General features: G+C 38.1%; 1 protein-coding gene across 5 annotated transcripts in view; it reads right to left on the reverse strand.

Annotated features, from left to right (window-relative positions):
- ATP2B1 (ATPase plasma membrane Ca2+ transporting 1) overlaps positions 1–14,421 on the reverse strand; it is a 128,264-nt gene that overhangs the window by 60,301 nt on the left and 53,542 nt on the right. For all 5 annotated transcript variants that reach the window (XR_013350681.1, XM_077845772.1, XM_077845770.1 and 2 more), the window contains exon 2: positions 8,755–9,179. Coding sequence is in view for 4 of the 5 variants with exons in the window: in XM_077845772.1 (XP_077701898.1) it covers positions 8,755–8,962 (208 nt within the window). In the remaining variant the exon portion in view is untranslated. The remainder of the gene's footprint in view (positions 1–8,754; positions 9,180–14,421) is intronic.

Here is a 14,421-nt window from a genome sequence, read left to right on the forward strand (position 1 = left end):
GGCAAAAGCTCAATGCTAAGCCACCCAGGCATCCTGAAGCTAAGGCTTTTTACAACTATTTACCCTTTCTGTATTTTCCTGCAGTCTTTGTCACTCTGGTTAAATCAATACCTAAGTATTGTTTCAGAGTGACCTATCAACCTAAGTGTTCAAACCTTTCGATATCTTTGACAAACTTCCCAAAAATCAATTCTAAAAGAAGTATGTTGGCCACTTTGCACTAACTTTTTTACAAAGGGCCCCTGGAATATATCAAAGGATTTGTTCTCCTTATAAAGAGGGAGATGTGGGATCCCTGGGTGGCGCAGCGGTTTAGCGCCTGCCTTTGGCCCAGGGAGCGATCCTGGAGACCCGGGATCAAATCCCACATCGGGCTCCCGGTGCATGGAGCCTGCTTCTCCCTCTGCCTATGTCTCTGCCTCTCTCTCTCTCTGGGACTATCCTAAATAAATAAAAATTTTTAAAAAATTTTTAAAAAAAGAGGGAGATGTGAAACTAATTAGACTTATTTGGTATGTTAAATTATATGGGAAGTATTGTCAAATAGGTGATGTTAAAGCTTCTTAGAATATATTTGTGTGGAAATATGTTATTAATGTAAGCAAAAATAACATGAAATGTCTAAAGACCTCATATGTCCTTATATCACGTCAACACTTAAAATTCTAGCTACTACCTTAAAGCGTATGTCACAAAAATAACCAAATTTCCTTGTCGATTGCCTTATAATGAACCCCCAACAGGTCGTTAGCCATGGCCATTTTTAAATCTTTTAGTCATTTACAGACATTTACTGTTCTACTCTGAGGCTTTTACAAGTGTTCCTGCAACAGTACTTCACCTTCAAAGAGATTCAGAAAGGGAAAGTTCTCTGATAAGTTTATGATAATAAAACTGAACTGGGTAAGAATTTTCAGAACTTCTCAGAATTCTGAATTTTCAGAATTCAGTGGCAAACTGAATTCAAGCAGAACAAGAATTAAAAACATGAGACTGAATGAACTGACGATGATCATAATTTTTATGACTTCTTGTTTAAAACATTATTGGTTCTCTAATGTTTTCCTTCTTCGAATTTTAGGAAATCTTTTCTCTCTTAAGCTATCAACAATTTGGTAATGTGCATCTTTGTCAATAAATATAAAATACCTGCTTTTTTTCTCTCCAAATTATCCCTCCAGAATTCGGAAACTCTTAGTTGAGTATTTTTATCTTCATGCCAACTATCTGCATAAATTCAGTAAGAATCTGTTCTCCTTGTATCAGGACTGAAAAACATTGGTCATATTACCAAAGCTTTGACTGGAACATCATATTCGAGAAATATGCATAGATTCAGATAAAGTCAGAGAGTTTTAGGAACGAAGTTTGACTTTAGAGAGCCAATAAAGTTCTTTGAAAGAAAAGTCAATCTGGTACTTTGCTTACAAAATTCCAGCAAAGTCATCTTAAAAAGAGCTTAGATGGCTAATCACTATTTTTGCTGCACTAATGTAAATAATCAGGCAAAGTTTAATGCAAAGAAATAGTTTTATTATAAAAAGGGGGTACTTGCACAGAGAAGAAATTATGTTTACTTTTTTGTCTATATTAAATTCTAATCCTGTTAATTGTCATTGAGTTTCTTTTACATACTTGTAAAATGGACTGGATTCCGAATTCTAGTTTCTTCAAAAACCTGGATACAACTTTCCAAAGTAACATTTCCAATTTTCTCTCACACTTTTGATTTGCAATCAGAGTATGAACAAAGACTGTCCATGAATATACGTGGAAGAGACTATATTATACCAGGTCCTCCTCACTACCCAGATAGCGGCCAAACTCCAGAGAGTTAAACCTTGAATATGTATCTCACAAATGAAGAAGGTTCTATCTGATCCCACACAGACACTGGAGACCTCTAAATCAAACTGATTAGAAAAAGAAGTAGCTAGGGGATTCCTGGGTGGTTCAGTGGTTTAGTGCCTGCCTTCGGCCCAGAGCATGACCCTGGAGACCCAGGATCGAGTCCCACATCAGGCTCCCTGCGTGGAGCCTGCTTCTCCCTTTGCCTGAGTCTCTGCCTCTCTCTCTCTATCACAAATAAATAAATAAATCTTTAAAAAAAAAAAGAAAGAAAGAAAAAGAAGTAGCTGACATAAAAAGGTTGACCACTTACTCCCCTGATGCCGAAGAATCAAGACTTCAAACTTTCATCTATTTCTCCAAGGCCACTGCTAAGGAAGGGTTCACTTTTCACACTGTTGGATTTATCGTGGAAAAACTCTTCACTATTAATCATTATCAACTATGATGCCACCTTCATGAGAGTGGTCTGTGCTGGTTATCATTCTCTCTGGGCCTATAAATGCTTCAATAACTGGTGCATAGCAAGGTGAAGTCCTCTTAAGTTATCTGACCACACTCCTAATTTTCCACAAACCAAGGCACCATCTTTGATCAAATTCCCAGTATTTACACCATCAAGTTAGAAGGACCTAGCAGGAGGCTTTCAGGATTCAGGATTCAGAATTCAGAATTCATTTCCTTTAGCAAGGCCATAGTTGCCTGGTTAGGAGTAAATGTAAACAATATGATTAGAAATCTCTCTGTAACTCTTGGAGATATTGCAGAATCAGTAGCCAAGAAAATAGCTTCTCAGAACAGAACCTTAAGAGTCTCTGGATAAAGTTGATAATAGGACAGTCTTTGATTATCTTTTAGCTGAGCAAGGAGGGGTCTGCTCTGTGGCCAATACCACCTGCTGCACCTGGATTATCACTTCTGGGGAAGTTAAAACTCAGTTACATAAGATCATTGAGCAACCCACTTGGCTTAAAAAGCAAGATGACCAGCCAACCTGGAATTTCCTAGTCAGCACTAGGAGATTTGGTGGCGACAGCAGGACCAAAGGAGATTTCCAAGCTCTGGCGACAATGAGAAATATATGAGACAATGACAAATGAGAACTTTCTGAGTTCAGTCTTTCCTGCTATTTCTGAAGGCCATGAAAATAATGTGGCAAAAAGAATGCTAGCACAAGGCTTTGAGATGATCCAATGTTTACAAACTTGACAAGATATGAATTTATGAATGGGAAATGCCTGAGAGCCTCTCCTTCTATCTTCCCCGTTACTCAAACGTGGCCTCCATGGTTTCCATTCGCTACTGAAGTCCCCACTCGCCCATCCCTATATGGGACACGACTCCTGGGAAAGATCCTTCCAAGCACCAAAAGACACAAATAGACAAAAATACTGCAATCAAAAAGAACAACTTGATACTTAATCAGCGATGCTTTCTGAGAAAGATCTTAATCAAATGCGGGAAACGTGAAAATGAATCAAGGAAATCTAATTTAAAATGTCGTCCGGAAGCCATGAAGGGAGAGTTCTCATGCACGTAGCACTCTTCTCAACTTACATGACCAGCAGGAAGGAGGAAGATTTCCACATGCCTCAGTAACAACAAACTGTCCACCACTTCGAGCCAGTGAGAAACCACCACAACCTCGAACTCCTGTTCTTCTCTGAAGAAGTTATGTTTAAAACAATCCTTCTCAATTTTCTCCCAGAACTTAATAACGCTACCCTCCCCTACTCTGCCTCCTCAGACTTGTCCGATGGTTTGCTATAGTTTGTTTTTTCTGAGTTGCAATTCCCCTGCTACTCTCAAATAGACTTATCTTTGTTTAACTAAATTACCATTTATTTAAAAGGTTGGCAGTCTCCGAATTATGTGCTTTTGGGGTCTGGATTCACCATTGTGCTAAGTAAGGGGGGAAATAGGCAGGGAGCCTATTTTCATTCTATGAATAGATAATGGCTCAAGAGTATTGTCTATAATATTTGAAAAAGACATAAAATTCAAAATTTTATCAATAGCTTGACGTTTTCTAAGAAAACGTAGCACAACTGCTGTGACTAATAAAATAATGTCTCAATTTGGGAAATGAAGAGGGGAAAATACTGTAATGTTGGAAGGAGAGCTCAACTGAAAATCATGGCTACTACACAGCAAATACTACAGCCTTATCCAGTTCCGTACATATGTCTGCGTGTGTGTGTGTGTGTGTGAGAGAGAGAGAGAGAGAGAGAGAGAGAAAGAGAGAGGTGGTGGTAGCAGCCACTCTGACTTCCCTCAATGAAGGCTTCAGGAAAACTTATAGACCTAGAAAGCATGTGAAAATTTATATTTATGTGCATTCTTATTGGGAAAAAAACTATAGTCTCAATTTCAAAGGAGATTCCCCCCACACCCCAATTTATGAACCATTGGTCTAAAGTCAAACTTTCACATTCATTTCCATGGCTCAGGAGCTGTGATGGGCACTAAGTAAGCATACAAAGGGAAATGAGTCAGTGTGCCTTTCTCTGGCCCTTGCCCTCAAGAAACTCATAGTTTAGTGGGGCAAGCTGACAAGTAACCAGTTAATCATGGCTCGGTGTGTTAAGTATTATGATGGGGGTGATGAGATATTATGAGAATATACAAATGGAACTGGAATCCAAAATTTGGGAGATGGGAGTAGATGAGGAAATTCTAAGGTATCTAACTTGAGATCTTAAGAATGATTATGAGATAGGGTGCCTGGTTGGCTCAGTTGGTAGAGCATGAGACTCGATTTCACGGTCATGAGTTCAAGCCCCACACTGGGTGCAGAGCTACTTAAAAAAATTATAATAAATAAAAATAAATAAGTGGAGCACCAAGAACCCCACTCGGCTACTCTGCACCTTTGTTCCTAATTTTAAAAAAGTGATTAAGAGATACAGAGTCATAGGAAGGATGAAGTACAGTACCTTAGATGAAGAGATAATAAGAGACTCAAAACAAGAGTGACCTTGGCACAATCATATTTAAGAAAACTGAAAATCCTGCTATGCCTCAAACACTGAAGAGAAGAGTGGGAAAGAAGAAACAAGAGATGCAAGCAGGGATGAGATCCCCAGAAGATTTGTTAACCTAAGTGAGAGGTCAGAATTTCATATTAAGGCTAATGATAAACCACTGCCAGCTTTAAGTAGGAAAGTGACAGGCAACATACAGGGAGATAGGGAAAAACAGGACAGTTTAAAAGGGAACATACAGGTGGCTTGGCGGGCTCAGTCAGAAGAGTATGCAACTCTTGATCTTGGGGTCATGAGTTTGAACCCCACTTTGAGTGTAGAGATTACTAAAATAAACTTAAAAAAAATAAAAAGGAAATGGGGGCACCTGGGTGATTCAGTGGTTGAGCATCTGCCTTTGGCTCAGGTCATGATCCTGGGGGTCCTGGGATCGAGTCCCACATCAGGCTCCCCACGGGGAACCTGCTTCTCCCTCTGCCTCTCTCTGTCTCTCTCATGAATAAATAAGATCTTTAAAAATAAATAAATAAATAAATAATAATAAAATAAAAAGGAAATATATCTATTGTATTTAAAAAACAAACTAAAAACTCTAAGGTACAGTGCTCCTGGGTGGCTCAGTGGTTGAGCGTCTGTCTCCGGCTCAGGGCATGATCCCAGGGTCCTGGGATCAAGTCCCACATCAGGTTCCCTGGGGGAGCCTGATTCTCCCTCTGCCTATGTCTCTGCCTCTCTCTGTGTGTCTCTCATGAGTAAATAAATAAAATTTGAAAAAAAAAAAAAAAAGGAAAAAACTCTAAATGCTATGCTACTTCAGACTCTATCATCAGGTACAAGTTTAAGAAATAATATGTAAACAACAAAGTTAGAAGAAGTAGTGTTGCAACTATCTTCAAAAATTTTATAAGCAATGAAAACTAGTAACCTGAACAGGTATTAAATTAAGTGTATAATTCTCTATTACAGCAGCAATAAATCTCTAGGACAAGGTCATGCAGGATTCTCAATAGAAGACTCTTGTTGGTAACTCTATACAAATATTAAAATATACATGGCTGCATATCATTGCGATGGGATTCCTTGCTGAGTGCCTGAAAGCGCTGTGCCAATTTGTATAACCAAGCATACCCATCCGGGTATCAGAGGATTCTTGTGGTAGGCTATAAGTCAACAATGATTCATGCCAGGCAAAGGGCTGACTTTTTTTTTTTTTTTTTTAACACAGTTAAAATTTATTTCCATGTGTGAATGTTAGTTTTATTATATTACATCATGAAGACCTGGTTAAAGCACACCATTACTAACAGTGTTACTTCAAGGAGTGCAAATATAAACTGCCATCTGAAACATTATGGAGACATTAGTCAGCCAGGGACAATTACTGTTAACTTTACCCTGTTTCCTACTACATAACTCTTTTGTTTCTTTCTACCAGTTTCCTTTTCTTATTCCCTTTGCTTTTTTTCCTCTTACACCTAATTTTAGCAACTACCACTTAAAAGCCTAGAGTCTTACTTATTTTCCTGCCCCTTTACAAGACCATGAAGCCATCCACACTCTTACAGAGAATATCACTCGGTACCTGTCTTCAATTGGCATGCATTCGTTGTCATTCTTTATTTCGTGGATTACTACTGAATGATAAACAGGACAGTATAGAGATGTGCATTCTAGAAATCTCATTATTAGACAGTCTTTTCTACCACCCAATATAAAATATAGATACCGACCAAAAGCTAGTTTAAAAATAAAAGGATCAAGAAATAGGATTTATGGTAGGAATGAATAAGGAAGTCAATATAGGAAAACAATGAAGATAATGGGGGGGAAAACCACAGGGATAATTGCATACATTTAGGATGTTGCAAGTAAGTAATTCTGTCATAAAAGTATACTTTCAGATTCTGAGGATTCTAAGATAGGTGCTTGCTCTAATAGATAAAGATGAAACATGAAATGATAAGTCTTGATTTCAGTTAACCTCAAAATTTATACTTCCAATTCTTTTAAGAGTAAAAGATGGAAAAGTTTTTAATATGAAAATCATATCTGGCTCAAAATACTTCTATTGATCAGGAGATATAAAGTAGCCTTCAAATCCAGTTAAAAGGCTACTCTGCTGGAAGACAAGCAGTGAATTAGCAGGCCAAATGGGGAAGCTCACAAATACCATTTCCAGAACAGGGCATATTTTATCTTCTATTTCATTTTTATTTTTTTAAAGATTTTATTTATTTATTCATGATAGACAGGGAGAGAGAGGCAGAGACACAGGCAGAGGGAGAAGCAGGCTCCATGGGCGCTAAACTGCTGAGCCACCCAGGGATCCCCAAGGGCATGTTTTAAAAAGACTAATAGATCATTTCTTTTCACCATGAAATTCCTGCCAACAAGCAATACTATCTGTGAAGACAGAACACAGGTACCTCTCTTTCCATATTCTCAGTTGCATGAACTGAACTTTTGTTAACAGGCAGTGCAACATGGGGGTTAAAAGCATGTTCTCTGTAGCTAGAATGTGAAGGTTTGAATCCCTACTCAGGCACTTAAGAGCTGTGAGACTCTGGGTAAGCCGATTAACCTTTTTGTGTTGTGGATTCCTTGGCTGCAAAAAAGGGGAAGGTTGTTGTGAGGATAAAAGGAGTTAACATTTGTAAGTGCCAGCAACAACAAATCTGGATATGGATACAAGCTTCCTCAAGATTATGCCACCTTAGAAAAATTAATTGCCTACCATTAAAACAATTAAGAATTCAAATACAATTATATATATAAGCAAGTTAAAGAATTTTTAATGTGATTTTAAAAACTGTAACAATTTTGGAAATAACTTTTTGTTATTATTTTAAATTTTATCAGAAGTAGTATGGCATGGCATGAGATGTTCCAAAAAAAAAAAAAACTAAAACATTTTTGGGGGCACCAAGCTTGCTTAGTCAGAAGAGAATGTGACTATTGATCGTGGGGTTGTAGGTTCAAGCCCCACATTGGGTGGAGATTACTTAAAAACAAATAAACTTAAAACAAAAAAGGAAAGAAAGTCATTTCTGCATAATTTCTCTGGAACTCGCTTTGGAATATGTACTAATATACTTTAACTTTTAACAGTTGATTTCCCATCCTTACTAAAATCACCAAACATTCATCATCATGTATCCTCCTCCCTCCTTTGCAATTTGCAAAAGCCTTTCTGAAACCTCCTAACCGTAATTTTCTATTCAACATGATGAATGTATAAAAGGTCATCTATCTCAAACCATTTCAAAGACCATAATGCAATGAAGTTATAATGACTTTTTCTTTTCTCAAAAAGAAACTTACTGCAAATTGAGAATTATGAAACCAAAGACTTCTTTGAACACAGGGAAATTGAACATAATTCTGAGGCTGAAAATTAGTTTTAATCAAAGGAAATGTCTGCTAGGTATAAAAAAAATGGCATCTAATTTACTCCATTTGCTTTAGGACCTTCTGAACTCATTATTAAAGTTTAGGTTAAAAACAACTTGGTGATCCACTGGCTGTGACAACTATTTCAAACTACCTTATAAAATGAAGGATAAGTGAGCAGGGTTTAATTTCCACTGAATCCCCGGGGGGCTACCTAGCTTGGCTCCATCTTCTATAGTTCCAGTGGAAAAGCAATCTTGTTATTGTAAACAAGCAGCAACAATATGTACAACAATACAAAATACTTCCTCCCACCAACCTAAAATATAAGTATTAATTTGTAATATTATTTCCTGATCTAAAGTTACTTTAATTGAACCAATCTGATAGCTAATCCATTTTAATATCACTAAAATTATGACATAATCATATACTAACCAAGACAATATACACAGGTTTATGGTTTATTCATGAGCCAAATTTATAATACTCTCCATAACAAAGAACTAAAAACAAACATAACACAACCTACCTTCATTGGGAGATGTTTTCAACCTGCTGCAAATTCCAGAGACGTCTCCATAGCTTTCTTGTATTTTTCGTAATGCATCTGTAGACCTGAGCTCCATGAGAGCCCGCAGCTCTGCGAGCGTGATTCCAAAGTCTCCGTCATGATTAGCTTCCTTCAAAGAGTTTTTTACTCCACTATATGCAAGTGAGTTGTTTGCCATGTCGCCCATTACAAGTATAATTTATTAAGAGGAAAATGTTTCCCAAAGACTCTAATTTTCACTTGATGTATTTCCAAGATGAAAATCTTTTAAATATGAAATTCTTTCTTAAACCAAACACTCATTGTATGACTTTGTAGAGCAGCATCAACAGCATTTCCCAGAGAAGTATCTTGACCTTTGGCCCATGACTAGTTTCTTCGGATCAATCATGAGATGTACACATCTGTAAGAAAATATTTAAAAGTTAGTAAAATCCCTCTCATAGTATTATGCATGCAAGCATATTTTCTAAGTATCATCTGGTAGCTAATCAAAGTACATCACTTAACTATAAAAATATTTTTAACTGTAGTCTCATGCCTTTAGTGTTTTGCATGACAAAAGATCAAAGTATAACTCCTAAATAAAATTGTATTTCAAGATGTTACATCTTACCATTATTAAATGAAACTGCATTTCACATGACTGAATTTTATGTTCCATTCAGTGTCACTGTTATTAATAGTTATCACTCAGCACTTACATTCCAAGCACTATTTCTTTAAATTCATTCTCATTTAATCATCACAATGTAATCCCATGAGATGTTATTACTCCTTACTCTACTGAGAATAAGCTTTAGAGAAAGTGAGGAGTTTCTGCAGAGCTTACAAGTGCCTTTTTAAAAAAAAAAAAAAAAAAAAAAAAAAAAAAGGATGAGCTGGGATGTCTCCAAACCCATGTTCCTTCTAATACATGGACCCTTGTCTCCAAACCTTCCATACAATATAGACCCTCAAAGGTCAAAAAACCACAATGAACAATATGCCTGCCTGCAATTCTCCTTGACCACCTGTAACACTAACCTCTTGGCTTTCTAAAACTATCTTCCACCATGATTTCTGTCCTGTATCACCTCAGATCTTCCCTAGACCAGCTATCCCAAGAAATTCTCTACCCCTTATCCCTCTTTATCATTACTCTCTCTTTGCTGGCCTTTAGTATTACCTAAAATTACCCTGTTCCCTTATTTGTCAGGTTTGCCCATTCGTATATCCTGGGAATCTAGAACCATGGCAGACATTTGGTATTTAACCAATAAATGGATGCATTAATTTAATTTTCCCTATAATTCTTTCAAGTTCTCTTTGTACTCTAAGTCACCTAAAGATGAGTGTTCAACTCGTCTCCATCTATGTCCTTTAATCCCCCCCAATGTTAACATGCCCAACACTGGATTCATCTTATTCCCTAAACAGGGAATTCCCTTCCTCAATCACCACTATTCTAATCACCTGGGCTTGAAACCATCAGTTATCTTTGATTCCATCCACTTTAGCTTCAGTCAGTTACTGAGTTAATTCTTCCTTTGAAAAGTTCCTTTTAGGCACCCATGTGGCTCAGTCAGTTGGGCGGTAGTAGTCTTCAGCCCAGATCCTGATCCTGTAGTCTGGGATCCAGGGAGTCTGCTACTCCCACGGCCTTTCACCCCACTCGTGCTCTCTCTCTCTCAAATAAAAAGTTAGATTTTAAAAAGTCCCTTTTATATAACCTGTCTTTCTGATCTTCCAATGCCTCCTCCACAAATTATAATCACTACCCCCCAATGTTCTTTCTCATTCTAATTTCTGCTTTATCCAAAGGTGTGCATTTTGCTGCTACATATAGTTTTTGAAACAGGCATCATGCCACTATACCTAAACTTAGAGGGTGAAAATACAGTCCTACTGCTCACACCTATTTATTAGCACTTAAGCCCAAACTCTACCTATTCAATCTCTCTTCTTCCCCAAATACCTCTCTCCCCCATATTTAATAAAATATTCAATGATTGGGAACTAGTAAAGAATACTGCCAAGTGCAATTAATCTTCATGTATTAAATTGTTATGAGGATTTTGCAAATCATGGTATGTGGTTCTCATACTTCAATATGCATCAAAATCACCTCCAGGGTTTAGATTCAGGAGGATTAGGATGTACTCCATCATTTACTTTTCTAACAAATTCCCAGGTGAGACATGGGCTATCAGTCCAGAGAGCACACTGTGAGAACCAGTGGATAGGAAAATGGGCTAAAAACTCCGAATTCATACCAGGTGGTTGAGGAAAAATTCCTTGCCTTGGGGTTAAATATGCACGGACGGATATGATAGCTACAGATTCCAGGAGACATTTTTTTTTTCATAGCCTTTTTCCTCCCACTTCACAAATCCTTCTTGCCTGCCCAATTATTACCAATTTTATTCATCTCCGAGGCAAAGTGGGTTCCCTCCTACTCACACATCAATTATTATAATAACCCAACTCCAAAGACTAGAGAGGGTGATTATTTGATTATCTCCTTGAGTTTCCACACTCAAAATTTGCTGGCATCTGAATATCACACCAACCTTAAAATAAGTTATTTGTTGAAGAGATAAAATAAGATTCCTAACTAAATCTGTGTGTTGAGGGCATGCATGTTATCAGTCTCTGGTTTCTTCCAAAAAGAGGACCTTCCTCAGTGGTAGCTTCCTATCCCATCAATTACCACTGAGGTAAAATAAGTTACCTGGCAGATTTTCCAAGAACTGACATATGTAATCTCTTCATCTTTGTGCTTTCTTTTGGGAGCCAGATTTCTGCAAAAACTCATACATTCTGGTCTGAGTTATTAGGGTAGGGGCAGATCCCCAGGTTAAAAAAAACCTGCTAGGGATCCCTGGGTGGCGCAGCGGTTTAGCGCCTGCCTTTGGCCCAGGGCGCGATCCTGGAGATCCGGGATCGAATCCCACGTCGGGCTCCCAGTGCATGGAGCCTGCTTCTCCCTCTGCCTCTCTCTCTCTGTGTATCATAAATAAATAAAAATTTAAAAATAAAAAAATAATAAAAATAAAAAAAACCTGCTACTGTTCAAAGCATCTGGGTGGGGTAAATAACTGATGTGTTTTAGGTTTGAGTGCAGAGCTTCATTTTTGTTGCACAAAAATCAAATCCTCCATTTCAGCTTCTGTCAATATTAAAACTAATATTTTTATTCTTCTCTGCCAATCGTTGTCTTTTCTCCAGACAGAATGCAAGCAGGAGAAATGGGTGTTCCTGGGTTCTCTTTTTCTTGACAATATGGATACAAAAATAGAGCTAGGATCTGAATTTCTATTTGTGACTCAAAAGCCATGCCTCTACTTTGTCTTCATGTTTTACTGGGTTCAAAGAGAAACTGTCACAGGTCAAAAAACAGTCAAATAATACCAAATGTACCAATTTATATAATAAAGCAGACTTCAGACATTACAGTGGATATCTGTTATCTGCCAGTGCTGTAGCCTTTCCCCCACTTTTCAGGACTAGTCCCCACTTTTCCTTCAGGGATCTGCCCTTCCCTGACTCTCAATGTAGTCCCTATGAGGTTCCCTCCCACATCCAAACATTCGGGCCACGATGAACCCCGATTGAAGAATGAAGAATGCACGGCCACAATGAACCCGAGCTCCCCCCACCCCCCGCCCCCAGGTTGAATGAATTCGCGTATGACCCAACAGGGGCAAAGGGCAGGAAGGAGGCTTCTGCTGTGACTCTGGGGCAGAGACTTGCCTCTTCTTACTGAATTTAAATCTGAGATGTGGAAAGCCTCTGCGAATGGATCCAAAAGGGAAGGAGAGACAGAGGGAGGAAAGGAGAGGCAAGGAATGTGCCTGTCACTGCTGGATCACTTGAGCCTGCTGGTCAGTGTCAAGTCTGTCCTTTCTTTGATTTTCTTGGTAATTTATCAATAAATTCCCTTCTGGGGTTGAGGTTTCTACCACTTTGCAACAGCTTTTTAAGTACATGATTATCAATTATGTCCAGTTCTCCCACTGTTTAAAGAAAGAGAAATCAAAGCAAAAGCACCAAATGCAAACGAGCCACTTTCCAAAAGTGGACTAGTTGAATTTACAATTACGTACAAGTTATACAGCAGGCTGGTTCTGTATTTCTAGATTGTCTATAGCCTCTTTTACAAGTTTCCTTTCTACTTTCACCCCTCCATCCACTGAAGTAGCAAATTCACAAAAATGCTTAGGACTTTAAAAAAGTTTTGTTTTTTGTTTGTTTGTTACAAAATGACAATCAAGATGGGGACACACTATTTGGAACTGAGATATAACAGAAAGTAGAAGATCTGTTTTTGCTTCTTTGTGTTGCCTAACAGATTCTGATCTTCCATTTGAAAAGTTAAAGAAGAAACTACTATGAGGATGCAGAGGCCCCCAAAGCAGAGGCTGGGAGAGGGGGTATTTTAAAGAAAACACATTGCTACTCTATGGAGGCCTCCTGGTCTACAGAACTTATCCCTGAATCCCTAGATGGCATCTCTGGCCAAGCCACTACTAGTCTTTGGGGGATTACAAAAAAAAGAAAGAGGTAGTTTAAGACTGGAGTTGGGCAAAAAGTTACATTCTTCAAAAAGGAGGGTAAAATGGATTTCAACTGACACATAAGCTTTACTATGAATGAGCAGGGCCCTTTGAAGAAGACCAAAAAAACCTGTGAGGTCCTACTAAGTAATGAGTGAAGCTCACAAGGAGACAGCTTTGTTAATGACAATTTCAAATCCTTCTTTCAAAAGAAACACTTGTAGATCATGAAATGATTATCTACACTCAACAATGATAACCACAAAAAGCTGCATTATCAGAAAAACTCAAAGAAATACAGGGCAATAGTTAAGTTATGGGATGAAATATGAAGCTGGATGAAACTGAGCACTCTAAAAATATTATATAGTAACATGAGATTCTTGCAGACAAGATACAAAATATATGCCTCCATAACTAAGTGTACTATAACAAAGAGGAACAACCTGCAAGACATTACTAGGTTCCTAATTCTTGACTTCTAAACCATTGTTGGTGATTTACAAACAGAGAAGTGATGTTTCTCTACTCCGCAGACAGCTTGAAGGTAGGTAAGCCAGCAAATGTTAGATGACAGAATTGGGATCCAGATAGGTAGGAATGAGAGGACACATGAATTGTTACAAAATACACTAACTTAATGTTAGTTAACATGATCTAAGTGCTTTCCACTGGGCCCCCGAAGAGAGTATGTTCTTAGGCAACAATGACAGGAGCCTAACACCTATAAAGATCGGTAACAGACTATTCTGCTTCACCTTGGACAAACACACCAGTAATACTGCCGGCTCATTCATAAAATACAGAAACAAATACAGTGCTCACCTCTTTAAATGTGTTAATATATGTAAAACTATTTGAACTTAGCTTGGCACACAGTTAATCATAAACATGTCAGCGATTTCTATTGTTAAGAATATTTGCAGACAATAATCCTGTTCTCAGATGAGGACTGCCCAGCCATTTCAGATAAGGAATGTTTAAAAAAACTAAGATTTCCGGACGCCTGAGTGGCTCAGCGGTTGGGCTCCTGCCTTCAGTTCAGGGCTTACAGCATGATTCTGGGGTCGGGGATCCAATCCCAAGTTGGGCTCCCAGTAAGGAGCCT

Source organism: Canis aureus, chromosome 13, assembly GCF_053574225.1.
Source record: "Canis aureus isolate CA01 chromosome 13, VMU_Caureus_v.1.0, whole genome shotgun sequence".
Lineage (NCBI taxonomy): Eukaryota > Metazoa > Chordata > Mammalia > Carnivora > Canidae > Canis > Canis aureus.